Source organism: Dendrobates tinctorius, unplaced genomic scaffold, assembly GCF_039654945.1.
Source record: "Dendrobates tinctorius isolate UK_male_01 unplaced genomic scaffold, ASM3965494v1 ptg000332l, whole genome shotgun sequence".
NCBI lineage: Eukaryota > Metazoa > Chordata > Amphibia > Anura > Dendrobatidae > Dendrobates > Dendrobates tinctorius.
The window spans coordinates 4175029-4202574 of record NW_027361998.1 but is presented as its reverse complement, the minus strand read 5'-3'; the positions used below and the strand labels follow the sequence as shown (position 1 = coordinate 4202574).

At 45.7% G+C, this 27546-nt stretch overlaps 1 protein-coding gene across 1 annotated transcript in view; it reads right to left on the bottom strand.

The window, feature by feature from the left end:
* Positions 1-27546, bottom strand: part of SCARA5 (scavenger receptor class A member 5) — a 410475-nt gene that overhangs the window by 263841 nt on the left and 119088 nt on the right. The window contains exon 3 of the mRNA XM_073561962.1: positions 2926-3051. Within this exon, the coding sequence (XP_073418063.1) occupies positions 2926-3051 (126 nt within the window). The remainder of the gene's footprint in view (positions 1-2925; positions 3052-27546) is intronic.

The following is a 27546-nucleotide window of genomic DNA, read 5'->3' as shown; positions in this document are numbered from 1 at the left end:
CATCTCCAGCCGCCATCTGCAGACTTTGTGACTCTGCAGATGGTTGTGATGCGTCCAGGGATTACTCACCCGAATGTCGCAGGTTAGACCCCAAATTAATGACCGCAGTAAAGAATAGGAAGGATGACTGTGGGCTGTAACCAGTGCACGACGGCGTCGTATGCTACAAGGTCTCAATGTGTCACTGTGGGCAGGACTGCCACATTGTGGATTAATGGTGCACAGGGTCCCCATTATCAGTACCAATCATTGTGCCCCAAAATAGTGCTTATCATAAGGGCATCATCACAGTGCCAGGTGTAGTGCCCCATTACAGTGCCATCTATAGTGCCCCATGACAGTATCAGTCATAGTGCCCCATAACAGTGCCACATTACAGTATCAGTCATAGTGCCCCATAACAGAGCCATCTATAGTGCCCCATTACAGGACCAGTCATAGTGCCCCATAACAGTGCCATCTATAGTGCCACATTACAGGACCAGTCATAGTGCCCCATAACAGTGTCATCTATAGTGCCACATTACAGTATCAGTCATAGTGCCCCATAACAGAGCCATCTATAGTACCCCATTACAGGACCAGTCATAGTGCCCCATAACAGTGTCATCTATAGTGCCACATTACAGGACCAGTCATAGTGCCCCATAACAGTGCCATCTATAGTGCCCCATTACAGTATCAGTCATAGTGCCCCATAACAGTGTCATCTATAGTTTTCCATTACAGGACCAGTCATAGTGCCCCATAACAGTGCCATCTATAGTACCCCATTACAGTATCAGTCATAGTGCCCCATAACAGTGCCATCTATAGTTTTCCATTACAGCACCAGTCATAGTGCCCCATAACAGTGTCATCTATGGTGCCCCATTATAGGACCAGTCATAATGCCCCATAACAGTGCCATTTATAGTGCCCCATTACAGGACCAATCATAGTGCCCCATAACAGTGCCATCTATAGTGCCCCATTACAGGACCAGTCATAGTGCCCAATAACAGTGTCATCTATAGTGCCCCATTACAGTGCCATCTATAGTGCCACATTACAGGACCAGTCATAGTGCCCCATAACAGTGCCATCTATAGTTTTCCATTACAGCACCAGTCATAGTGCCCCATAACAGTGTCATCTATGGTGCCCCATTACAGGACCAGTCATAATGCCCCATAACAGTGCCATCTATAGTGCCACATTACAGGACCAGTCATAGTGCCCCATAACAGTGCCATCTATAGTGCTCCATTACAGGACCAGTCATAATGCCCCATAACAGTGCCATTTATAGTGCCCCATTACAGGACCAGTCATAGTGCCCCATAACAGTGTCATCTATAGTGCCACATTACAGTATCAGTCATAGTGCCCCATAACAGTGCCATCTATAGTGCCACATTACAGGACCAGTCATAGTGCCCCATGACAGTGCCATCTATAGTGCCACATTACAGGACCAGTCATAGTGCCCCATAACAGTGCCATCTATAGTGCTCCATTACAGGACCAGTCATAGTGCCCCATAACAGTGTCATCTATAGTGCCCCATTACAGGACCAGTCATAGTGCCCCATAACAGTGCCATCTATAGTGCCCCATTACAGTATCAGTCATAGTGCCCCATAACAGTACAATCTATAGTGCCCCATTACAGGACCAGTCATAGTGCCCCATAACAGTGCCATCTATGGTGGCCCATTACAGGACCAGTCATAGTGCCCCATAACAGTGCCATCTATAGTGCCCCATTACAGGACCAGTCATAGTGCCCCATAACAGTATCATCTATAGTGCCACATTACAGGACCAGTCATAGTGCCCCATAACAGTGTCATCTATGGTGGCCCATTACAGGACCAGTCATAGTGCCCCATAACAGTGCCATCTATAGAGCCCCATTACAGGACCAGTCATAGTGCCCCATAACAGTGCCATCTATAGTGCCCCATTACAGGACCAGTCATAGTGCCCCATAACAGTGCCATCTATGGTGCCCCATTACAGGACCAGTCATAGTGCCCCATAACAGTGCCATCTATGGTGCCCCATTACAGGACCAGTCATAGTGCCCCATAACAGTGTCATCTATAGTGCGCCATTACAGTGCCAGTATCGTGTCAGTAAGCTTTGTCATAATCACATATCACAGGCTTAGATACAGTATCTCAGCAACTCATCATCGCAGGAGATATACGGTGGCCATGAAGCCGGCGTTTGTCACGTAGTAACAACCGCGACGTTTCACTGACTGATGAGCACAACTTTTGTGTTGTGCATTGGAATCTGGGGGTTCAATAAAATTAGGAACTTTACAAAGGATCAGTCACCAGAATTCACAATATAGACTGCCTGCATTATTAAATAGATGTCTTGGACCTGATGATGCTGGGGTGCTGACTGTGAAAATCCATGTCAGAATGGCTGTATCATATGTTTGGAAATTTTTCCTTTGAAATGAGCAATTTTGTCAAGTGCAAAAACTTTAGAAAAGGATTATGTGGCCGTTATGTGTGGATTAAAGCAAGTACACCAGCTTCACTTTCCTGAATTCCATGAAAAGAGGCTTAAAAGATGTTCTCTGCTTTGGATAATTCCCTTTTTCAGAAGGGCCCCTAGCTCTAAAATGACCTGTATGTCCTTCTGCTGGGACACCCAAGAATCATCTGTAATCTAGAAAATCAGGAACAAGTCTTTGATTTCCCAGCAGCGCCCCCCACAGGTAACATAAAGCATTACAGAGTTCTCATTAAAATCAATTAGGCAACTGCTGGCCTGATGATTTATCCATACGGAATCTGCAGTAAATCTAAGGACTCCTTAAAAATAATAGTCATCACAACAGTCACATGTGGCCATCGCCTGTTGTCACCATTACATCGACCGACTTCTAAGACAGACATGTTTTAATCTATCCAGGGAGCTCACCTGCCAAGATGAACACTCCGACAAGGATGAGGAAGACCAGTAAGTAGAGTCCGACCACCGCGTACTTCAGAGCAGCGATCGACCCCAGCTGCCCGCAGCGCCGGGATTTCCTTCCATTCGCTGGACCTAAATATAAAGAAATGGTGTCATCTCTCCATACTATAATGGTAGCCGGTGGCCAGACATGTTTGATTTGGGCCGTAATGAATCAAATTTGTTATGAAAAATGGCGAAATTTGGGGAATTCTCAAAAATAAAATGCATTGCTTACAGCTGTCTGGATGATGGCGCTGCAGCAGCTTTCCAGTCCTCCACACTCATCTTCGGTTCTTCTGGCCTCCATGAGGCATGAGGTCACGCCACCGATAAAGCCAGTGTCGGAAGAACTCGACCGGCATGGAGGGCAAAGGAGCTACGGCGTAAGGACAGGCGAGCAGTAAAGGGTACTCCCATCTCCAGGATCCTATCCCAATATGTAGTAGGTGTAATAGTATTAACTAATACCTCCAATTAGAAATGTAGTATAGTTCTTCTGATTTGCTATGCGCAGGACCTTAGGTATCCATTGTTACGACCACTGATATAGTGATTGTCAGCTAGTTGATAGTTGTTGTAACCATGGATATATATATATGTATAGTTCTTCTGATTCGCTATGTCTCTTTCCTCATGTGCAGGACCTTAGGTATCCATGGTTACAACCACTGATATAGTGGGATAGGTAGTTGCTAGTGCTCGTAACCATGGATACCTAAGGTCCTGCAATGCCCTGCACTGAGAAAAGAGACATAGTGAATCAGAAAAACTATACTACATTTCTAATTGGAGGCATTCGCTAATATTATTATTATTATTATTACACTTACCACCACATGTTGGAATAGGATGTTGGAGATGGGAATACTTCTTTAAGTGTTTTATTACTTTTTAACCCCTCACCTCCCTTCGTCGGGGTCTGTAGAGACCTTGGTGCATCAGAAGCGTCTTTTTTAGGACACTTGCGATTCGGACCGAATCTGTTCAAAAATAATTTTGAGAGAGATTTGCTAATTTCTAGCATTGACCCAAATAGCTGGAATTGAGGATGGATGTCTTCATTTTCTATTATCTACCAATTGAATCAGTTCATATGTCTTAGCTAGAAAAATCCCTGATGAGAAACTGATTGCAGGTTAATCCTACTCCTGCGATCCTCAGTGATCAGTAGAGGAACCTTTCAATAAGTGTTGGATTCTCCTACAGCACCCCCAGTGGAGAACCGGAGAATTACATGGTAGGTGCACCAGCACCGGTGCATTGGGTCCTCCAGAACTAAAGAAGCCCCTTGAGGTTTTTTTTAAATTAGAACACCCCTTTAAGGACCTAATTGCTATAACTGAGATTTCCTCTTGCCTGTTGCCAGCTAGGACTCTGGGTATATTCAGGATCGAAGCCCCAGAAACTGCTCAGCTCTACGTGTTATGCCCTAATGTAATCAAAATCTAATCTAGCATATATTAGCTCTGCCTGGATCCCGAGCGGAGAGTGACTCCCTTCATCTGAACTTCATTATCAAAATAATGAAAATTCCCAGAGAGCGAAACGCGTGGTGTAAACGTAATACGCCGCGATTGTTTCTACTTGATTGAATTAAATAATGGAGCTGGTACAGGAAATAAAATATCATTAGAAAGTCAACTCTCTCCGGCTCTCTCCTTCCTCGCTCTTAATAGATTGGCCAACCTATAAAACGCGTCGGGTAAAAAAATAGAAAAACCAAAAGACCACAAAAGGGAAACAGATGTAGAGTGCAGAATAAAGAAAAAAAAAACCCTCAGTAAATTATGGTTGGGACGGATTTCCAATTTTAATCTACAAAAGATGTCCAGAATTCCAACCTGAAATACACAGAGACACCTTCCATGAAAGAGCCGTGTATTAGACCGGTGACAGGAGAGGAGGTGGCGCGCGGCTCATATCTGCACATACGCGTGATCGGACGTCCCATAAATATGCTGACAGTCACATATTTCCCAATTAGCAAGCCCCCCCAGATGACCCCTATAGAAAATGTACTCCGTATGTGTCAATCAGCCATTGCTAAGGTTCCCCTGTATGCCAGATTTGTGGGTCGCTGAGTATCGAATTTTTTTTTATAAAAAGTGTTTATAAAAGAATATAAAATGAAAAAAAAAAACTACTGTAATCAATTGGCAATTACATAAGATATATGTGGTGAATGGACCCGTCCATGCTGAGACCTCCATAAAAGTCATTTCCTCCTGCTATCAATGGAGACTCCCAGATCACTAGTGATCGAGCGGCTCAGATCACAATCACATGACTGCCTCTATTTTCTGCACTGACCTCCATGTTCAGAGCAGGAGCAGGACATTGGACCTTTACTTTCAGCTTTGGGTCACAGGCTGTTGCGACAATGCTGGAGACTGAACAGATGATACGTTGCACATAGTTCTCGGCCTCCGAGGGTTCCCCGGCACCCCCATATACTGTAACTCTTAGCCGAGTGCTCCTGTGTTCTCTATGAGAGCAGCTGCCAGAACAAAAGGATCAGTAGTTGCAACTCCAATGTGCTGATCCTTCCTCCGCTGACATCATCTGGAGACCCCCTTATACATTACCTAGTGGCCAAGCCTGCTGATATTGGCGGCTTTGGTTGACAGACTAATGGATATGGGTGGCCTCCTAACTTTTCTCCCTTATGCATGGTATTGGGGGAGAGAAGGTGATGTGGGAGAAAGCAATGATAGAGGTGGTGGAAAGGGCAATGATGGAGGTGGTGGAGAAAACAATGATAATGGTGGTGGAAAGGGCTATGATGGGTGTGGTGAGGAGAAGGCAATGATGGAGGTGGTGGAGAGGATAATGATGAGGTGGAGGGGGAGAACAATGATGGAGGTGGCGGAGAGGGTAATGATGGAGGTGGTGGAGAGGGTAATGATGGAGGTGGTGAAGAGGGCAATGATGGGAGTGATGGGGAGGGCAATGATTGGGGTGATGGCAATGATGGGGTGGTGTAGAAGGGAATGATTGAGGTGATGGAGAGGGCAATGATGGAGGTGATGGAGAGGACAATGATGGGGGTGGGGGAGAGGACAATGATGGTATGCGGGGGGGAGGACAATGAGGGGTGAGGGGGATTGGGATGGGAGGAAGGGGGACTTTAATGGACTTATGAACAGGGGGAGGTGGAGGAGGACATTAGATATGGATGTAAAATGAATTGAGTAGTGGAGGAGGGTGCCAAGCCCCTGATAGTGTCCTCCTCTTCTAACAATACATTGTGATGCTATCAAGAACTTATAATGAATGATGGGGACCCAGGACAGGCTATGTGCACACATTCAGGATTTGCAGGAGAAAATTCTGTTGCATATCCTAATGTGTTGGGAGGAAGAAAGTTGTGTAAAATACATTTATTATTTTCCCACATTTTTCCCACGCTTTTGTTACGTATTTTCCCCATTAGTACGGGTGAAATACGCTGCAAGATTTGACATTATGCAGATTTTAATCTGCTGCAAATCTGCAAGAAAAAAAATAAGCAACGTGTGCATGAGACTTCAGGGATCTCATTCACTTTTTCTGTACTGTCTTCAGGGGCGGGCTGGGCCGTGTGGCAGGGAGGCAAATGCCCCCCGGGCCGCTCCCCCAGCAGCTGTGCAGGGCCGGCCGCCTGATGGCCCTGCACAGTGAACTGCGCGCGGCCGTGTCTGCTCAGCTGTGCTGTGATGTGATGCGGCCGCCAGCTGGCAGCAGATAGTGACACGGTCGGCCGTGCACATCACAGTCTGTCTCCCAAGTTGCGATTGAGACATCATCAGCGTACTCTGAGTGGTACACTGATGTCAGCCATGAGCTCCTGCTGGCCGCGGTCTGCGGCTTATGAGACAGACTGTGATGTGCACGCAGGCGGCGCGATGACATCATTGTCTCGCGTCGCTCCAGTTCTCTGAAAGCCAGAAGAGGACACTGACGGAGGCCGCGGTACCAGGAATCAAGATGAGGTGAGTATAAACTTTATTATTTTTATATGAATGGGCTATGGGGCCATCCTACTGTATATATTGGGGGGGAAACTGCGGCCATCCTACTGTATATATTGGGGGGGAAACTGCAGCCATCCTACTGTATATATGGGGGGAAACTGCAGCCATCCTACTGTATATATGGGGGGAAACTGCAGCCATCCTACTATATATGGGGGGGAAACTGCGGCCATCCTACTGTATATATGGGGGGGAAACTGTGGCCATCCTATTGTATATATGGGGGGAAACTGTGGCCATCCTACTGTATATATGGGGGGGAAACTGCGGCCATCCTACTGTATATATAGGGGGGAAACTGTGGCCATCCTACTGTATATATGGGGGGGAAACTGTGGCCATCCTACTGTATATATGGGGGGGAAACTGCGGCCATCCTACTGTATATATAGAGGGAAACTGCCGCCATCCTACTGTATATATGGGGGGGAAACTGCGGCCATCCTATTGTATATATGGGGGGGAAACTGTGGCCATCCTATTGTATATATGGGGGGGAAACTGCGGCCATCCTACTGTATATATGGGGGGGGAAACTGCGGCCATCCTACTGTATATATGGGGGGGGAAACTGCGGCCATCCTACTGTATATATGGGGGGGAAACTGTGGCCATCCTATTGTATATATGGGGGGAAACTGTGGCCATCCTACTGTATATATAGGGGGGAAACTGCGGCCATCCTACTGTATATATAGAGGGAAACTGCCGCCATCCTACTGTATATATGGGGGGGAAACTGCGGCCATCATACTGTATATATTGGGGGGGGGAAACTGCGGTCATCCTACTATATATATGGCGGGGAAACTGCAGCCATCCTACTATATATGGGGGGGAAACTGCGGCCATCCTATTGTATATATGGGGGGAAACTGCGGCCATCCTACTGTATATATGGGGGGGAAACTGTGGCCATCCTATTGTATATATGGGGGGAAACTGCGGCCATCCTACTGTATATATGGGGGGGAAACTGCGGCCATCCTACTATATATATGGCGGGGAAACTGCAGCCATCCTACTATATATGGGGGGGAAACTGCGGCCATCCTACTGTATATATGGGGGGGAAACTGTGGCCATCCTATTGTATATATGGGGGGGAAACTGTGGCCATCCTACTGTATATATGGGGGGGGGAAACTGCGGCCATCATACTCTATATATTGGGGGAAACTGCAGCCATCCTTGTCATGATCCATGCTGGATCATGACAGATAAAAAGCACAGGTAACCTTTTTTTTCTAAGCTGTGCTTAGGGCTGTTTTTTTGCCCCCGGTGGCCATTAGGATTATTGCACTGTGGTGTCGTTTGTCCCGGTGGTGGTGAGCGTCATTGCACTCTGTTTCTTTAGTTAAGTGCACATGTTTATAATGCAGGTGTGATTGCTGGCTCTGCTATAAAAGAGTCACAGGTGTTGCAATCAGTGTTGGTGATAGTGTTCATTTCAACCATCCTTTGTGGAGGAAGGAGCTGGAGAGCGTTCCTTGCAGCTCTGTCTTAGCCCTGTTGTGGAAAGAATCATAGGGGATTTCCTTGTAGCTCTGACAGATCTTGGTGGCAGTGATTCAGGAGGAGAGCTGCATGCTGGTGGTGGACTCTGTTGCCAGGAGCAAGTGCAACAGAGTAAAGCTAAGTGGGGTTTCCCTGTTTGTGTTTTTCCTTAGTGTGTATTAGTACAGCGGTGGGGCCAGTGCCTGTGTCACCCAGCTTCCTAGCAAGGGATAGATGTAGGGTGTGCTAGGGTTATTAGGTATCCTGATCGGCGCCCTGTGCGGAACCAGCATAGGGAACATTAGGAGCGTTAGGGACACTGACTCAGGGGAGTGCAGGAGGTCTCCACGTCCCCTTTCCCTATCGCAGGGCCCACCGTTGTAACTGTTTCTCTACCCCTTGTCTTGTCATTTTAGTTACCGGCCTGCGAGCCGTGTCACACAGGACAGTATCACGTGCCGCGTCTTGTTGCCGGCCTGCTGGTCGCGTCACACAGGACGGGTCCACGTGACAATCCTACTGTGCATATAGGGGGGAAACTGCGGCCATCCTACTGTATATATGGGGGGGAAACTGCGGCCATCATACTGTATATTTGGGATGGGAACTGCGGCCATCCTACTGTATATATAGGGGGGAAACTGCGGCCATCCTACTGTATATATGGGGGGGAAACTGCAGCCATCCTACTGTATTTATGGGGGGGAAACTGCGGCCATCCTACTGTATTTATGGGGGGGAAACTGCGGCCATCCTACTGTATATATGGGGGGGAAACTGCGGCCATCCTACTGTATATATGGGGGAAAACTGCGGCCATCCTACTGTATATGTGGGGGGGAAACTGCGGTCATCCTACTGTATATATGGGGGGGAAACTGCGGCCATCCTACTGTATATATGGGGGGGAAACTGCGGCCATCCTACTGTATATATGGGGGAAAACTGCGGCCATCCTACTGTATATATGGGGGGGAAACTGCGGTCATCCTACTGTATATATGGGGGGGAACTGCGGCCATCCTACTGTATATATGGGGGGGAACTGTGGCCATCCTACTGTAAATATGGGGGGGAAACAGCGGCCATCCTACTGTATATATGGGGACTGGGGCCATGCTACTATGTATATGAGTGAATTGGGGCCATCTTACTATATATATGAGGGAAATGGGGCCATCCTACTATATATATGGGGGGACTGGGGCCATCATACTATCTACGGGGGGGTCTGGGGCTATCATACTATATACAGGGGGGGTCTGGGACTATCATACTATATACATGGGGAAATGGGGCCATCCCTACTATATATGTGGGGGAACTGGGGCCATCCTACTTTATATGTGGGGAAACTGGGGCCATCCTACTATATATGTGGGGGAACTGGGGCCATCTTACTATATACATGGGGGAACTGAAGCCAATATATATATATATGTACAGTTGTGGCCAAAAGTATTGATACCCCTGCAATTCTGTCAGATAATACTCAGTTTCTTCCTGAAAATGATTGCAATCACAAATTCTTTGGTATTATTATCTTCATTTAATTTGACTTAAATGGGAAAACACAAAAGAGAATGAAGCAAAAAGCAAAACATTGATCATTTCACACAAAAACTCCAAAAATGGGCCAGACAAAAGTATTGGCACCCTCAGCCTAATACTTGGTTGCACAACCTTTAGCCAAAATAACTGCGACCAACCGCTTCCGGTAACCATCAATGAGTTTCTTACAATGCTCTGCTGGAATTTTAGACCATTCTTCTTTGGCAAACTGCTCCAGGTCCCTGATATTAGAAGGGTGCCTTCTCCAAACTGCCATTTTTAGATCTCTCCACAGGTGTTCCATGGGATTCAGGTCTGGACTCATTGCTGGCCACCTTAGAAGTCTCCAGTGCTTTCTCTCAAACCATTTTCTAGTGCTTTTTGAAGTGTGTTTTGGGTCATTGTCCTGCTGGAAGACCCATGACCTCTGAGGGAGACACAGCTGGGCCCTACATTATGCTGCAAAATTTGTTGGTAGTCTTCAGACTTCATAATGCCATGCACACGGTCAAGCAGTCCAGTGCCAGAGGCAGCAAAGCAACAACCAAAACATCAGGGAACCTCCGCCATGTTTGACTGTAGGGACCGTGTTTTTTTCTTTGAATGCCTCTTTTTTTCTTCTGTAAACTCTATGTTGATGCCTTTGCCCAAAAAGCTCTACCTTTGTCTCATCTGACCAGAGAACATTCTTCCAAAATGTTTTAGGCTTTTTCAGGTAAGTTTTGGCAAACTCCAGCCTGGCTTTTTTATGTCTCGGGGTAAGAAGTGGGGTCTTCTTGGGTCTCCCACCATACAGTCCCTTTTCATTCAGACGCCGACGGATAGTACGGGTTGACACTGTTGTACCCTCGGACTGCAGGGCAGCTTGAACTTGCTTGGATGTTAGTCGAGGTTCTTTATCCAACATCCGCACAATCTTGCGTTGAAATCTCTTGTCAATTTTTCTTTTCCGTCCACATCTAGGGAGGTTAGCCACAGTGCCATGGGCTTTAAACTTCTTGATGACACTGCGCACGGTAGACACAGGAACATTCAGGTCTTTGGAGATGGACTTGTAGCCTTGAGATTGCTCATGCTTCCTCACAATTTGGTTTCTCAAGTCCTCAGACAGTTCTTTGGTCTTCTTTCTTTTCTCCATGCTCAATGTGGTACACACAAGGACACAGGACAGAGGTTGAGTCAACTTTAATCCATGTCAACTGGCTGCAAGTGTGATTTAGTTATTGCCAACACCTGTTAGGTGCCACAGGTAAGTTACAGGTGCTGTTAATTACACAAATTAGAGAAGCATCACATGATTTTTCGAACAGTGCCAATACTTTTGTCCACCCTCTTTTTTATGTTTGGTGTGGAATTATATCCAATTTGGCTTTAGGACAATTCTTTTTGTGTTTTTTCATTTAAGACAAATTAAATGAAGATAATAATACCAAAGAATTTGTGTTTGCAATAATTTTCTGGAAGAAACTGAGTATTATCCGACAGAATTGCAGGGGTGTCAATACTTTTGGCCACAACTGTATATATAGGAACTGGGGTCATCATATATATGGGGTGAGCTGGGGATATCTTACTATATATATGGGGAGAACTGGTGCCTTCACACTATATATATGGGGCTGTGGGACCATCATACTTTATATATGAGGGAACTGGGGTCATCATACTATATACAGTATATGGGGGAACTGGGACCGTCCTACTATATACACCGGGGCAACTGGGGCCACCAAACTATTTATTTGGTGCAGTGGGGACCTTTATACTATATATAGAGGGCAGTGGGGCCATGATACTATACAGTTGAAACCAGAAGTTTCCATACACTATATAAATAGACACATATGACCTAAAACGGGAAAGGTTTATTCTGATTTCATTTCAGATAGAGAAAAACATGCAGATTTGTGTTTTTATACAGTATATAGTGGATGTAAACTTCTGGTTTCAACTGTATATACATAAGGGCAGTGGGGATTTCATACTATATTTAGGGGCAAAGAGAACATCTAATTTTATATAAGGGCTATGTAGCCATTTTACCATTTATAGGGAGATCTGGGGTCCTCAATGTATAATAAAGGGCTTTGGGGACCATCGTATTGTGTTTTGTGGTATGTAGGACCATCATTCTCTATATTCAGAGCTTTGTGGGCAGTGAGAGGACATTATTTGTTATAAATGGGGACATTATTAGTTAGTGATAGGGGCACTCAGGTTCCATTACTTTTTCTTAGGGCTCGGCTCTCCTCCCATATCTCTGTAGTAAGCTCCGTTTTGCTCCTATATTTCTGTAGTAGGCTCGGATCTGCTCCCATATCTCTGTAGTAGGCTCGGATCTGCTCCCATATCTCTGTAGTAGGCTCGGATCTGCTCCCATATTTCTGTAGTAAGCTCAGTTCTGCTCCAATATCTCTGTAGTAAGCTCTTTTCTGATCCCATATCTCTGTAGTAAGCTCAGTTCTGCTCCCATATCTCTGTAGTAAGCTCGGTTCTCCTCCCATATCTCTGTACTAAGCTCAGTTCTTCTCCAATATCTCTGTAGTAGGCTCGGATCTGTTCCCATATCTCTGTAGTAAGCTTAGTTCTGCTCCCATATCTCTGTAGTAAGCTCGGTTCTGCTCCCATATCTCTGTAGTAAGCTCTTTTCTGCTCCCATATCTCTGCAGTAAGCTCGGTTCTGCTCCCATATTTCTGTAGTAAGCTTGGTTCTGCTCCCATATCTCTGTAGTAAGCTCGGTTCTGCTGCCATATCTTTGTAGTAAGCTTGGTTCTGCTCCCATATCTCTGTAGCAAGCTTGGTTCTGCTCCCATATCTCTGTAGTAAGCTTGGTTCTGCCCCCATATCTCTGCAGTAAGCTCGGTTCTGCTTCCATATCTCTGTAGTAAGCTTGGTTCTGCTCCCATATCTCTGTAGTAAGCTCGGTTCTGCTCCCATATCTCTGTAGTAAGCTCAGTTCTGCCCCCATATCTCTGCAGTAAGCTCGGTTCTGCTTCCATATCTCTGTAGTAAGCTTGGTTCTGCTCCCATATCACTGTAGTAAGCTCTGTTCTGCTCCCATATCTCTGCAGTAAGCTCGGTTCTGCTCCCATATCTCTGGAGTAAGCTCTGTTCTGCGCCCATATCTCTGTAGTAAGCTGGTTCTGCTCCCATATCTCTGCAGTAAGCTCGGTTCTGCTCCCATATCTCTGTAGCAAGCTCGATTCTGCTCCCATATCTCTGTAGTAAGCTCGGTTCTGCTCCCATAACTCTGTAGTAAGCTCGGTTCTGCTCCCATATCTCTGTAGTAAGCTTGGTTCTGCTCCCATATCTCTGTAGTAAGCTTGGTTTTGCTCCCATATCTCTGCAGTAAGCTTGGTTCTGCTCCAATATCTTTGTAGCAAGCTCGGTCCTGCTCCCATATATCTGTAGTAAGCTCGGTTCTGCTCCCATACCTCTGTAGTAAGCTCGGTTCTGCTGCCATATCTCTGTAGTAAGCTCTTTTCTGCTCCCATATCTCTGTAGTAAGCATGGTTCTGCACCCATATCTCTGTAGTAAGCTCCGTTCTACTCCCATATCTCTTTAGTAAGGTCCGTTCTACTCCCATATCTCTTTAGTAAGCTCCGTTTGGCTCCTTTATTTCTGTTGTAAGCTCAGTTCTGCTCCAATATCTCTGTAGTAAGCTTGGATCAGTTCCTATATATCTGTAGTAAGCTTGGTTCTGCTCCCATATCTCTGTAGTAAGCTCGGTTCTGCTGCCATATCTTTGTAGTAAGCTCTTTTCTGCTCCCATATCTCTGTAGTAAGTTTGGTTCTGCTCCCATATCTCTGCAGTAAGCTCGGTTCTGCTCCCATATCTCTGTAGTAAGCTTGGTTCTGCTCCCATATCTCTATAGTAAGCTTGTTTCTGCTCCCATATCTCTGTATAAAGCTTGGTTCTGCTCCCATATCTCTGCAGTAAGCTCGGTTCTGCTCCCATATCTCTGTAGTAAGCTCGGTTCTGCTCCCATATCTCTGTAGTAAGCTTAGTTCTGCTCCCATATCTCTGTAGTAAGCTCGGTTCTGCTCCCATATCTCTGCAGTAAGCTCAGTTCTGCTCCCATATCTCTGTAGTAAGCTTGGTTCTGCTCCCATATCTCTATAGTAAGCTTGTTTCTGCTCCCATATCTCTGTAGTAAGCTTGGTTCTGCTCCCATATCTCTGTAGTAAGCTTGGTTCTGCTCCCATATCTCTGTAGTAAACTTGGTTCTGCTCCCATATCTCTGTAGTAAGCTCGGTTCTGCTCCCATATTTCTGTAGTAAGCTTGGTTCTGCTCCCATATCTCTATGGTAAGCTTGGTTCTGCTCCCATATTTCTGTAGTAAGCTTGGTTCTGCTCCCACATCTCTATAGTAAGCTCGGTTCTGCTCCCATATATCTGTAGTAAGCTTGGTTCTGCTCCCATATCTCTGTAGTAAGCTCGGTTCTGCTGCCATATCTTTGTAGTAAGCTCTTTTCTGCTCCCATATCTCTGTAGTAAGTTTGGTTCTGCTCCCATATCTCTGCAGTAAGCTCGGTTCTGCTCCCATATCTCTGTAGTAAGCTTGGTTCTGCTCCCATATCTCTATAGTAAGCTTGTTTCTGCACCCATATCTCTGTATTAAGCTTGGTTCTGCTCCCATATCTCTGCAGTAAGCTCGGTTCTGCTCCCATATCTCTGTAGTAAGCTCGGTTCTGCTCCCATATCTCTGTAGTAAGCTTAGTTCTGCTCCCATATCTCTGTAGTAAGCTCGGTTCTGCTCCCATATCTCTGCAGTAAGCTCAGTTCTGCTCCCATATCTCTGTAGTAAGCTTGGTTCTGCTCCCATATCTCTGTAGTAAGCTTGGTTCTGCTCCCATATCTCTGTAGTAAGCTTGGTTCTGCTCCCATATCTCTGTAGTAAGCTCGGTTTTGCTCCCATATTTCTGTAGTAAGCTTGGTTCTGCTCCCATATCTCTGTAGTAAGCTCGGTTCTGCTCCCATATCTCTGCAGTAAGCTCAGTTCTGCTCCCATATATCTGTAGTAAGCTTGGTTCTGCTCCCAAATCTCTATAGTAAGCTTGTTTCTGCTCCCATATCTCTGTAGTAAGCTTGGTTCTGCTCCCATATCTCTGTAGTAAGCTTGGTTCTGCTCCCATATCTCTGTAGTAAACTTGGTTCTGCTCCCATATCTCTGTAGTAAGCTCGGTTCTGCTCCCATATTTCTGTAGTAAGCTTGGTTCTGCTCCCATATCTCTATAGTAAGCTTGGTTCTGCTCCCATATTTCTGTAGTAAGCTTGGTTCTGCTCCCACATCTCTATAATAAGCTCGGTTCTGCTCCCATATATCTGTAGTAAGCTTGGTTCTGCTCCCATATCTCTGTAGTAAGCTCAGTTCTGCTCCCATATCTCTGTAGTAAGCTCGGTTCTGCTCCCAAAGCTCTGTAGTAAGCTTGTGTCATGATCTCAGTGCGGGTTTGACTCGCACATGTGGGGTTAATGTCTGGAACTAGTGCTGATGACTGGCATTTCTGGGGTTAAAGGTTGTGATCCCAGTACAGGTTTACCTGCACACCTGGGGCTTATAATTGTGGCCTCTCCCTGGTTCTGGGAAAGGTTCTCATAGCCTCAGGATGCTGCCATCCCCGTCAGTTATACTTTCGCCCTTGGCATAGTGTGGTGACCCCTGAGTGTGTTTGTGTTGTGTTCTGGTTTATCTGATACTCTGTGTACGACTGGGTCTGTTCTCTGGATACTGCTTGTTGGATTCTGCTTGGTACCTTCTATGTCTGCTTGGCTTTGACCACTGCCTGTCCCCAACTATCCGTTCTGACTCATCCCTGGTACTTTATTGTTATCTCTGTGAATGACCCGGTTTTTCTGACTTTGAGACTTCCTGTATAGTATTTTTCCTATCTCTGACAGCAGGATGATAAGCCCCGCCCCCTTGTGGTCACATGACCGTAGGTCCTTCACTGCTCACTGACTTTAGCTTCTCCAGGTCCTGTTTGCTTGAACTATCCGGCCATGTCTGACCCCGGGCCCTTCTGCAGTGTGGGTGAGTCCTTGCTCCACGGTGACTGCAGGCCGGCACTGACAGGACCGTGACAGCTTGGTTCTGCTCCCATATCTCTGTAGTAAGCTCGGTTCTGCTCCCATATCTCTATAGTAAGCTTGGTTCTGGCCCATATTTCTGTAGGAAGCTTGGTTCTGCTCCCACATCTCTATAGTAATCTTGGTTCTGCTCCCATATCTCTGTAGTAAGCTCGGTTCTGCTCCCATATCTCTATAGTAAGTTTGGTTCTGCTCCCATATCTCTATAGTAAGCTTGTTTCTGCTCCCAAATCTCTGCAGTAAGCTCGGTTTTGCTCCCATATCTCTGTAGTAAGCTCGGTTCTGCTCCCATATCTCTGTAGTAAGCTTGGTTCTGCTCCCATATCTCTGTAGTAAGGTTGTGTCATGATCTCAGTGCGGGTTTGACTCGCACATGTGGGGTTAATGTCTGGAACCAGTGCTGATGACTGGCAATTCTGGGGTTAAAGGTTGTGATCCCAGTACAGGCTTACCTGCACACCTGGGGCTTATGATTGTGGCCTCTCCCTGGTTCTGGGAAAGGTTCTTATAGCCTCAGCATGCTCCCATCCCTGTCAGTTATACTTTCACCCTTGGCATAGTATGGTGACCCGAGTGTGTTTGTGTTGTGTTCTGGTTTATCTGATACTCTATGTACGACTGGGTCTGTTCTCTGGATACTGCTTGTTGGATTCTGCTTGGTACCTTCTATGTCTGTTTGGCTTTGACCACTGCCTGTCCCCGACTATCCGTTCTGTCTCATCCCTGGTACTTTATTGTTATCTCTGTGTATGACCCACTTTTTCTGACTTTGAGACTTCCTGTATAGTATTTTTCCTATCTCTGACAGCAGGACGCTAAGCCCTGCCCCCTTGTGGTCACATGACCGTAGGTCCTTCACTGCTCACTGACTTTAGCTTCTCCAGTTCCTGTTTGCTTGAACTATCCGGCCGTGTCTGACCCCGGGCCCCTCTGCAGTGTGGGTGAGTCCTTGCTCTGCGGTGACTGCAGGTCGGCACTGACAGGACCGTGACAGCTTGGTTCTGCTCCCATATCTCTGTAGTAAGCTCGGTTCTGCACCCATATCTCTACAGTAAGCTTGGTTCTCCTGCCATATCTTTGTAGTAAGCTCTTTTCTGCTCCCATATCTCTATAGTAAGCTTGGCTCTGCTCCCATATCTCTTTAGTAAGCTTGGTTCTGCTCCCATATCTCTGTAGTAAGCTTGGTTCTGCTCCCATATCTCTATAGTAAGCTTGGTTCTGCTCCCATATCTTTGTAGTAAGCTTGGTTCTGCTCCCATATCTCTGTACTAAGCTTGGTTCTGCTCCCATATCTCTGTAGTAAGCTCCGATTTGCTCCTATATTTCTGTAGTAAGCTCAGTTCTACTCCCATATCTCTGTAGTAAGCTCTGTTTTGCTCCTATATTTCTGTAGTAAACTCAGTTCTGCTCCCATTTCACTGTAGTAGGCTCAGATCTGCTCCCATATCTCTGTACTAAGCTTGGTTCTGCTCCCATATCTCTGTAGTAAGCTCAGTTCTGCTGCCATATCTTTGTAGTAAGCTCTTTTCTGCTCCCATATCTCTGTAGTAAGCTTGGTTCTGCTCCCGTATCTCTATAGTAAGCTTGGTTCTGCTCCCATATCTCTGTAGTAAGCGTGGTTCTGCTCCCATATCTCTATAGTAAGCTTGATTCTGCTCCCATATCTCGGTAGTAAGCTTGGTTCTGCTCCAAATCTCTGTAGGTAGCTCGGTTCTGCTCCCTTATCTTTGTAGTAAGATTGGCTCTGCTCCCATACCGCTGTAGTAATCTCGGTTCTGCTCTCATATCTCTGTAGTAAGCTTGGTTTTGCGCCCATATATCTGTAGTATGCTCCTTTCTGCTCCCATATCTCTGGCGTATTCTCCATTCTGATCTATATCTCTGCAGTAAGCTTGGTTCTGCTCCCATATCTTTGTAGTAAGCTCAGTTCTGCTCCCATATCTCTGTAGTAAGCTTGGTTCTGCTCCCATATCTCTGTAGTAAGCTTTGTTCTGCGCCTATATTTCTGTAGTAAGCTCAGTTCTGCTCCTAAATCTCTGTAGTAAGCTCGGTTCTGCTCCCATATCTCTGTAGTAAGCTCAGTTCTGCGCCCATATCTCTGTAGTAAGCTCGGTTCTGCTCCCATATCTCTATAGTAAGTTTGGTTCTGCTCCCATATCTCTATAGTAAGCTTGTTTCTGCTCCCATATCTCTGCAGTAAGCTCGGTTCTGCTCCCATATCTCTGTAGTAAGCTTGGTTATGCTCCCATATCTCTGTAGTAAGCTTTGTTCTGCTCCTATATCTCTGTAGTAAGGTTGTGTCATGATCTCAGTGCGGGTTTGATTCACACATGTGGGGTTAATGTCTGGAACCAGTGCTGATGACTTGCAAATCTGGGGTTAAAGGTTGTGATCCCAGTACAGGCTTACCTGCACACCTGGGGCTTATGATTCTGGCCTCTCCCTGGTTCTGGGAAAGGTTCTTATAGCCTCAGCATGCTCCCATCCCCGTCAGTTATACTTTCGCCCTTGGCATAGTGTGGTGACCCCTGACTGTGTTTGTGTTGTGTTCTGGTTTATCTGATACTCTATGTACGACTGGGTCTGTTCTCTGGATACTGCTTGTTGGATTCCGCTTAGTACCTTCTATGTCTGTTTGGCTTTGACCACTGCCTGTCTCCGACTATCCGTTCTGTCTCATCCCTGGTACTTTATTGTTATCTCTGTGTATGACCCGCTTTTTCTGACTTTGAGACTACCTGTATAGTATTTTTCCTATCTCTGACAGCAGGACGCTAAGCCCTGCCCCCTTGTGGTCACATGACCGTAGGTCCTTCACTGCTCACTGACTTTAGCTTCTCCAGTTTCTGTTTGCTTGAACTATCCGGCCGTGTCTGACCCCGGGCCCCTCTGCAGTGTGGGTGAGTCCTTGCTCCGCGGTGACTGCAGGTCGGTACTGACAGGACCGTGACAGCTTGGTTCTGCTCCCATATCTCTGTAGTAAGCTCAGTTCTGCACCCATATCTCTTTAGTAAGCTTGGTTCTGCTCCCATATCTCTTTAGTAAGCTTGGTTCTGCTCCCATATCTCTGTAGTAAGCTTGGTTCTGCTCCCATATCTCTATAGTAAGCTTGGTTCTGCTCCCATATCTTTGTAGTAAGCTTGGTTCTGCTCCCATATCTCTGTACTAAGCTTGGTTCTGCTCCCATATCTCTGTAGTAAGCTCGGTTCTGCACCCATATCTCTTTAGTAAGCTTGGTTCTGCTCCCATATCTCTTTAGTAAGCTTGGTTCTGCTCCCATATCTCTGTAGTAAGCTTGGTTCTGCTCCCATATCTCTATAGTAAGCTTGGTTCTGCTCCCATATCTTTGAAGTAAGCTCTTTTCTGCTCCCATATCTCTATAGTAAGCTTGGTTCTGCTCCCATATCTCTGTACTAAGCTTGGTTCTGCTCCCATATCTCTGTAGTAAGCTTGGTTCTGCTCCCATATCTCTGAAGTAAGCTTGGTTCTGCTCCCATATCTTTGTAGTAAGCTTGGTTCTGCTCCCATATCTCTGTACTAATCTTGGTTCTGCTCCCATATCTCTGTAGTAAGCTCCGTTTTGCTCCTATATTTCTGTAGTAAGCTCAGTTCTACTCCCATACCTCTGTAGTAAGCTCTGTTTTGCTCCTACATTTCTGTAGTAAACTCAGTTCTGCTCCCATATCACTGTAGTAGGCTCAGATCTGCTCCCATATCTCTGTACTAAGCTTGGTTCTGCTCCCATATCTCTGTAGTAAGCTCGGTTCTGCTGCCATATCTTTGTAGTAAGCTCTTTTCTGCTCCCATATCTCTGTAGTAAGCTTGGTTCTGCTCCCGTATCTCTATAGTAAGCTTGGTTCTTCTCCCATATCTCTGTAGTAAGCGTGGTTCTGCTCCCATATCTCTATAGTAAGCTTGATTCTGCTCCCATATCTCGATAGTAAGCTTGGTTCTGCTCCAAATCTCTGTAAGTAGCTCGGTTCTGTTCCCTTATCTTTGTAGTAAGATTGGCTCTGCTCCCATACCGCTGTAGTAATCTCGGTTCTGCTCTCATATCTCTGTAGTAAGCTTGGTTTTGCACCCATATATCTGTAGTATGCTCCTTTCTGCTCCCATATCTCTGGCGTATTCTCCATTCTGATCTATATCTCCGCAGTAAGCTTGGTTCTGCTCCCATATCTTTGTAGTAAGCTCAGTTCTGCTCCCATATCTCTGTAGTAAGCATGGTTCTGCTCCCAAATCTCTGTAGTAAACTTCGTTCTGCTCCTATATTTCTGTAGTAAGCTCAGTTCTGCTCCTAAATCTCTGTAGTAAGCTCGGTTCTTCACCCATATCTCTGTAGTAAGCTCTGTTCTGCTCCCATATCTCTGTAGTAACCTTGGTTCTGCTCCCATGTCTCTGTAGTAAGCTCAGTTCTGCTCCCATATCTCTGTAGTAAGCTCAGTTCTGCTACCATATCTCTGTAGTAAGCTCGGTTCTGCTCCCACATCTCTGTAGTAAGCTCCTTTCTGTTCCCATATCTCTATAGTAAGCTCCGTTCTTTTCCCATATCTCTGTTGTAAGCTCCGTTCTGCTCCCATATCTCTGTAGTACCCTCTGTTCTGCTCCCATATCTCTGTAGTAAGCTCAGTTCCGCTCCCATATCCTTGTAGTACGCTTGGTTCTGCTCCCATATCTCTGTAGTAAGCTCGGTTCTACTCCCATATCTCTAGTAAGCTCCTTTCTGTTCCCATATCTCTATATTAAGCTCCGTTCTTTTCCCATATCTCTGTTGTAAGCTTGGTTCTGCTCCCATATCTCTGGAGTAAGCTTGGTTCTGCTCCCATATCTCTGTACTAAGTTTGGTTCTGCTCCCATATCTCTGTACTAAGTTTGGTTCTGCTCCCATATCTCTGTAGTAAGCTCCGTTTTGCTCCTATATTTCTATAGTAAGCTTGATTCTGCTCCCATATCTCGGTAGTAAGCTTGGTTCTGCTCCAAATCTCTGTAGGTAGCTCGGTTCTGCTCCCTTATCTTTGTAGTAAGATTGGCTCTGCTCCCATACCTCTGTAGTAATCTCGGTTCTGCTCTCATATCTCTGTAGTAAGCTTGGTTTTGCACCCATATATCTGTAGTATGCGCCTTTCTGCTCCCATATCTCTGGCGTATTCTCCATTCTGATCTATATCTCCACAGTAAACTTGGTTCTGCTCCCATATCTTTGTAGTAAGCTCAGTTCTGATCCCATATCTCTGTAGTAAGCTTGGTTCTGCTCCCATGTCTCTGTAGTAAGCTTCGTTCTGCTCCTATATTTCTGTAGTAAGCTCAGTTCTGCTCCTAAATCTCTGTAGTAAGCTCGGTTCTGCTCCCATATCTCTGTAGTAAGCTCTGTTCTGCTCCCATATCTCTGTAGTAAGCTTGGTTCTGCTGCCATATCTCTGTAGTAAGCTCGGTTCTGCTCCCATATCTCTGTAGTAAGCTCAGTTCTGCTCCCATATCTCTGTAGTAAGCTCGGTTCTGCTCCCATATCTCTGTTGTAAGCTCCTTTCTGTTCCCATATCTCTATAGTAAGCTCCGTTCTTTTCCCATATCTCTGTTGTAAGCTCCGTTCTGCTCCCATATCTCTGTAGTAAGCTTTGTTCTGCTCCCATATCTCTGTAGTAAGGTTGTGTCATGATCTCAGTGCGGGTTTGACTCGCACATGTGGGGTTAATGTCTGGAACCAGTGCTGATGACTGGCAATTCTGGGGTTAAAGGTTGTCATCCCAGTACAGGCTTACCTGCACACCTGGGGCTTATGATTGTGGCCTCTCCCTGGTTCTGGGAAAGGTTCTTATAGCCTCAGCATGCTCCCATCCCCGTCAGTTATACTTTCGCCCTTGGCATAGTGTGGTGACCCCTGAGTGTGTTTGTGTTGTGTTCTGGTTTATCTGACACTCTATGTATGACTGGGTCTGTTCTCTGGATACTGCTTGTTGGATTCTGCTTGGTACCTTCTATGTCTGTTTGGCTTTGACCACTGCCTGTCCCCGATTATCCGTTCTGTCTCATCCCTGGTACTTTATTGTTATCTCTGTGTATGACCCGCTTTTTCTGACTTTGAGAATTCCTGTATAGTATTTTTCCTATCTCTGACAGCAGGACGCTAAGCCCTGCCCCCTTGTGGTCACATGACCGTAGGTCCTTCACTGCTCACTGACTTTAGCTTCTCCAGTTCCTGTTTGCTTGAACTATCCGGCCGTGTCTGACCCCGGGCCCCTCTGAAGTGTGGGTGAGTCCTTGCTCCGCGGTGACTGCAGGTCGGCACTGACAGGACCGTGACAGCTTGGTTCTGCTCCCATATCTCTGCAGTAATCTCGGTTCTGCTCCCATATCTCTACAGTAAGCTTGGTTCTCCTGCCATATCTTTGTAGTAAGCTCTTTTCTGCCCCCATATCTCTATAGTAAGCTTGGTTCTGCTCCCATATCTCTTTAGTAAGCTTGGTTCTGCTCCCATTTCTCTGTAGTAAGCTTGGTTCTGCTCCCATATCTCTGTAGTAAGCTTGGTTCTGCTCCCATATCTCTATAGTAAGCTTGGTTCTGCTCCCATATCTTTGTAGTAAGCTTGGTTCTGCTCCCATATCTCTGTACTAAGCTTGGTTCTGCTCCCATATCTCTGTAGTAAGCTCCGTTTTGCTCCTATATTTCTGTAGTAAGCTCAGTTCTACTCCCATATCTCTGTAGTAAGCTATGTTTTGCTCCTATATTTCTGTAGTAAGCTCTTTTCTGCTCCCATATCTCTGTAGTAAGCGTGGTTCTGCTCCCATATCTCTATAGTAAGCTTGATTCTGCTCCCATATCTCGGTAGTAAGCTTGGTTCTGCTCCAAATCTCTGTAGGTAGCTCGGTTCTGCTCCCTTATCTTTGTAGTAAGATTGGCTCTGCTCCCATACCGCTGTAGTAATCTCGGTTCTGCTCTCATATCTCTGTAGTAAGCTTGGTTTTGCACCCATATATCTGTAGTATGCTCCTTTCTGCTCCCATATCTCTGGCGTATTCTACATTCTGATCTATATCTCCGCAGTAAGCTTGGTTCTGCTCCCATATCTTTGTAGTAAGCTCAGTTCTGCTCTCATATCTCTGTAGTAAGCTTGGTTCTGCTCCCATATCTCTGTAGTAAGCTCAGTTCTGCTCCCATATCTCTGTAGTAAGCTCAGTTCTGCTCCCATATCTCTGTAGTAAGCTCGGTTCTGCTCCCATATCTCTGTAGTAAGCTCCTTTCTGTTCTCATATCTCTATGGTAAGCTCCGTTCTTTTCCCATATCTCTGTTGTAAGCTCCGTTCTGCTCCCATATCTCTGTAGTAACCTCTGTTCTGCTCCCATATTTCTGTAGTAAGCTCCGTTCTGCTCCCATATCTCAGTAGGTAGCTCCGTTCTGCTCCCATATCTCTGTAGTAAGCTCTGTTTTGCTCCTATATTTTTGTAGTAAACTCAGTTCTGCTCCCATATCACTGTAGTAGGCTCAGATCTGCTCCCATATCTCTGTACTAAGCTTGGTTCTGCTCCCATATCTCTGTAGTAAGCTCGGTTCTGCTGCCATATCTTTGTAGTGAGCTCTTTTCTGCTCCCATATCTCTGTAGTAAGCTTGGTTCTGCTCCTGTATCTCTATAGTAAGCTTGGTTCTGCTCCCATATCTCTGTAGTAAGCGTGGTTCTGCTCCCATATCTCTATAGTAAGCTTGATTCTGCTCCCATATCTCGGTAGTAAGCTTGGTTCTGCTCCAAATCTCTGTAGGTAGCTCGGTTCCGCTCCCTTATCTTTGTAGTAAGATTGGCACTGCTCCCATACCGCTGTAGTAATCTCGGTTCTGCTCTCATATCTCTGTAGTAAGCTTGGTTTTGCACCCATATATCTGTAGTATGCTCCTTTCTGCTCCCATATCTCTGGCGTATTCTCCATTCTGATCTATATCTCCGCAGTAAGCTTGGTTCTGCTCCCATATCTTTGTAGTAAGCTCAGTTCTGCTCCCATATCTCTGTAGTAAGCTTCTTTCTGCTCCTATATTTCTGTAGTAAGCTCAGTTCTGCTCCTAAATCTCTGTAGTAAGCTCGGTTCTGCTCCCATATCTCTGTAGTAAGCTCTGTTCTGCTTCCATATCTCTGTAGTAAGCTTGGTTCTGCTCCCATATCTCTGTAGTAAGCTCAGTTCTGCTCCCATATCTCTGTAGTAAGCTCAGTTCTGCTCCCATATCTCTGTAGTAAGCTCGGTTCTGCTCCCATATCTCTGTAGTAAGCTCCTTTCTGTTCCCATATCTCTATAGTAAGCTCCGTTCTTTTCCCATATCTCTGTTGTAAGCTCCGTTCTGCTCCCATATCTCTGTAGTAACCTCTGTTCTGCTCCCATATTTCTGTAGTAAGCTCCGTTCTGCTCCCATATCTCTGTAGTAAGCTCCGTTCTGCTCCCATATCTCTGTAGTAAGCTCGGTTCTACTTCCATATCTCTGTAGTAAGCTCCTTTCTGTTCCCATATCTCTATAGTAAGCTCCGTTCTTTTCCCATATCTCTGTAGTAAGCTTGGTTCTGCTCCCATATCTCTGGAGTAAGCTTGGTTCTGCTCCCATATCTTTGTAGTAAGCTTGGTTCTGCTCCCATATCTCTGTACTAAGCTTGGTTCTGCTCCCATATCTCTGTAGTAATCTCCGTTTTGCTCCTATATTTCTGTAGTAAGCTCAGTTTTACTCCCATATCTCTGTAGTAAGCTCTGTTTTGCTCCTATATTTCTGTAGTAAACTCAGTTCTGCTCCCATATCACTGTAGTAGGCTCAGATCTCCTCTCATATCTCTGTAGTAACCTTGGTTCTGCTCCCATATCTCTATAGTAAGCCCTGTTTTGCTCCTATATTTCTGTAGTAAGCTCTTTTCTGCTCCCATATCTCTGTAGTAAGCGTGGTTCTGCTCCCATATCTCTATAGTAAGCTTGATTCTGCTCCCATATCTCGGTAGTAAGCTTGGTTCTGCTCCAAATCTCTGTAGGTAGCTCGGTTCTGCTCCCTTATCTTTGTAGTAAGATTGGCTCTGCTCCCATACCGCTGTAGTAATCTCGGTTCTGCTATCATATCTCTGTAGTAAGCTTGGTTTTGCACCCATATATCTGTAGTATGCTCCTTTCTGCTCCCATATCTCTGGCGTATTCTCCATTCTGATCTATATCTCCGCAGTAAGCTCGGTTCTGCTCCCATATCTCTGTAGTAAGCTTGGTTCTGCTCCCATATCTCTGTAGTAAGCTTGGTTCTGCTCCCATATCTCTGTGGTAAGCTCAGTTCTGCTCCCATATCTCTGTAGTAAGCTCAGTTCTGCTCCTAAATCTCTGTAGTAAGCTCAGTTCTGCTCCCATATCTCTGTAGTAAGCTTGGTTCTGCTCCCATATCTCTGTAGTAAGCTCAGTTCTGCTCCCATATCTCTGTAGTAAGCTCAGTTCTGCTCCCATATCTCTGTAGTAAGCTCGGTTCTGCTCCCATATCTCTGTAGTAAGCTCCTTTCTGTTCCCATATCTCTATAGTAAGCTCCGTTCTTTTCCCATATCTCTGTTGTAAGCTCCGTTCTGCTCCCATATCTCTGTAGTAAGCTCCGTTCTGCTCCCATATCTCTGTAGGTAGCTCCGTTCTGCTCCAATATCTCTGTAGTAAGCTCTGTTTTGCTCCTATATTTCTGTAGTAAACTCAGTTCTGCTCCCATATCACTGTAGTAGGCTCAGATCTGCTCCCATATCTCTGTACTAAGCTTGGTTCTGCTCCCATATCTCTGTAGTAAGCTCGGTTCTGCTGCCATATCTTTGTAGTGAGCTCTTTTCTGCTCCCATATCGCTGTAGTAAGCTTGGTTCTGCTCCCATATCTCTGTAGTAAGCGTGGTTCTGCTCCCATATCTCTATAGTAAGCTTGATTCTGCTCCCATATCTCGGCAGTAAGCTTGGCTCTGCTCCAAATCTCTGTAGGTAGCTCGGTTCTGCTCCCTTATCTTTGTAGTAAGATTGGCTATGCTCCCATACCGCTGTAGTAATCTCGGTTCTGCTCTCATATCTCTGTAGTAAGCTTGGTTTTGCACCCATATATCTGTAGTATACTCCTTTCTGCTCCCATATCTCTGGCGTATTCTCCATTCTGATCTATATCTCCGCAGTAAGCTTGGTTCTGCCCCCATATATTTGTAGTAAGCTCAGTTCTGCTCCCATATCTCTGTAGTAAGCTTCTTTCTGCTCCTATATTTCTGTAGTAAGCTCAGTTCTGCTCCTAAATCTCTGTAGTAAGCTCGGTTCTGCTCCCATATCTCTGTAGTAAGCTCTGTTCTGCTCCCATATCTCTGTAGTAAGCTTGGTTCTGCTCCCATATCTCTGTAGTAAGCTCAGTTTTGCTCCCATATCTCTGTAGTAAGCTCAGTTCTGCTCCCATATCTCTGTAGTAAGCTCGGTTCTGCTCCCATATCTCTGTAGTAAGCTCCTTTCTGTTCCCATATCTCTATAGTAAGCTCCGTTCTTTTCCCATATCTCTGTTGTAAGCTCCGTTCTGCTCCCATATCTCTGTAGTAACCATTGTTCTGCTCCCATATTTCTGTAGTAAGCTCCGTTCTGCTCCCATATCTCTGTAGTAAGCTCCGTTCTGTTCCCATATCTCTGTAGTAAGCTCCGTTCTGCTCCCATATCTCTGTATTAAGCTCGGTTCTACTTCCATATCTCTGTAGTAAGCTCCTTTCTGTTCCGATATCTCTATGGTAAGCTCCGTTCTTTTCCCATATCTCTGTAGTAAGCTTGGTTCTGCTCCCATATCTCTGGAGTAAGCTTGGTTCTGCTCCCATATCTTTGTAGTAAGCTTGGTTCTGCTCCCATATCTCTGTACTAAGCTTGGTTCTCCTCCCATATCTCTGTAGTAAGCTCCGTTTTGCTCCTATATTTCTGTAGTAAGCTCAGTTTTACTCCCATATCTCTGTAGTAAGCTCTGTTTTGCTCCTATATTTCTGTAGTAAACTCAGTTCTGCTCCCATATCACTGTAGTAGGCTCAGATCTGCTCCCATATCTCTGTAGTAAGCTTGGTTCTGCTCCCATATCTCTGTAGTAAGCTCGGTTCTGCTGCCATATCTTTGTAGTAAGCTCTTTTCTGCTCCCATATCTCTGTAGTAAGCTTGGGTCTGCTCCCGTATTTGTATAGTAAACTTGGTTCTTCTCCCATATCTCTGTAGTAAGCTCGGTTCTGCTCCCATATCTCTTTAGTAAGCTTGGTTCTGGCCCATATTTCTGTAGGAAGCTTGGTTCTGCTCCCACATCTCTATAGTAAGCTTGGTTCTGCTCCCATATCTCTGTAGTAAGCTCGGTTCTGCTCCCATATCTCTATAGTAAGTTTGGTTCTGCTCCCATATCTCTATAGTAAGCTTGTTTCTGCTCCCATATCTCTGCAGTAAGCTCGGTTCTGCTCCCATATCTC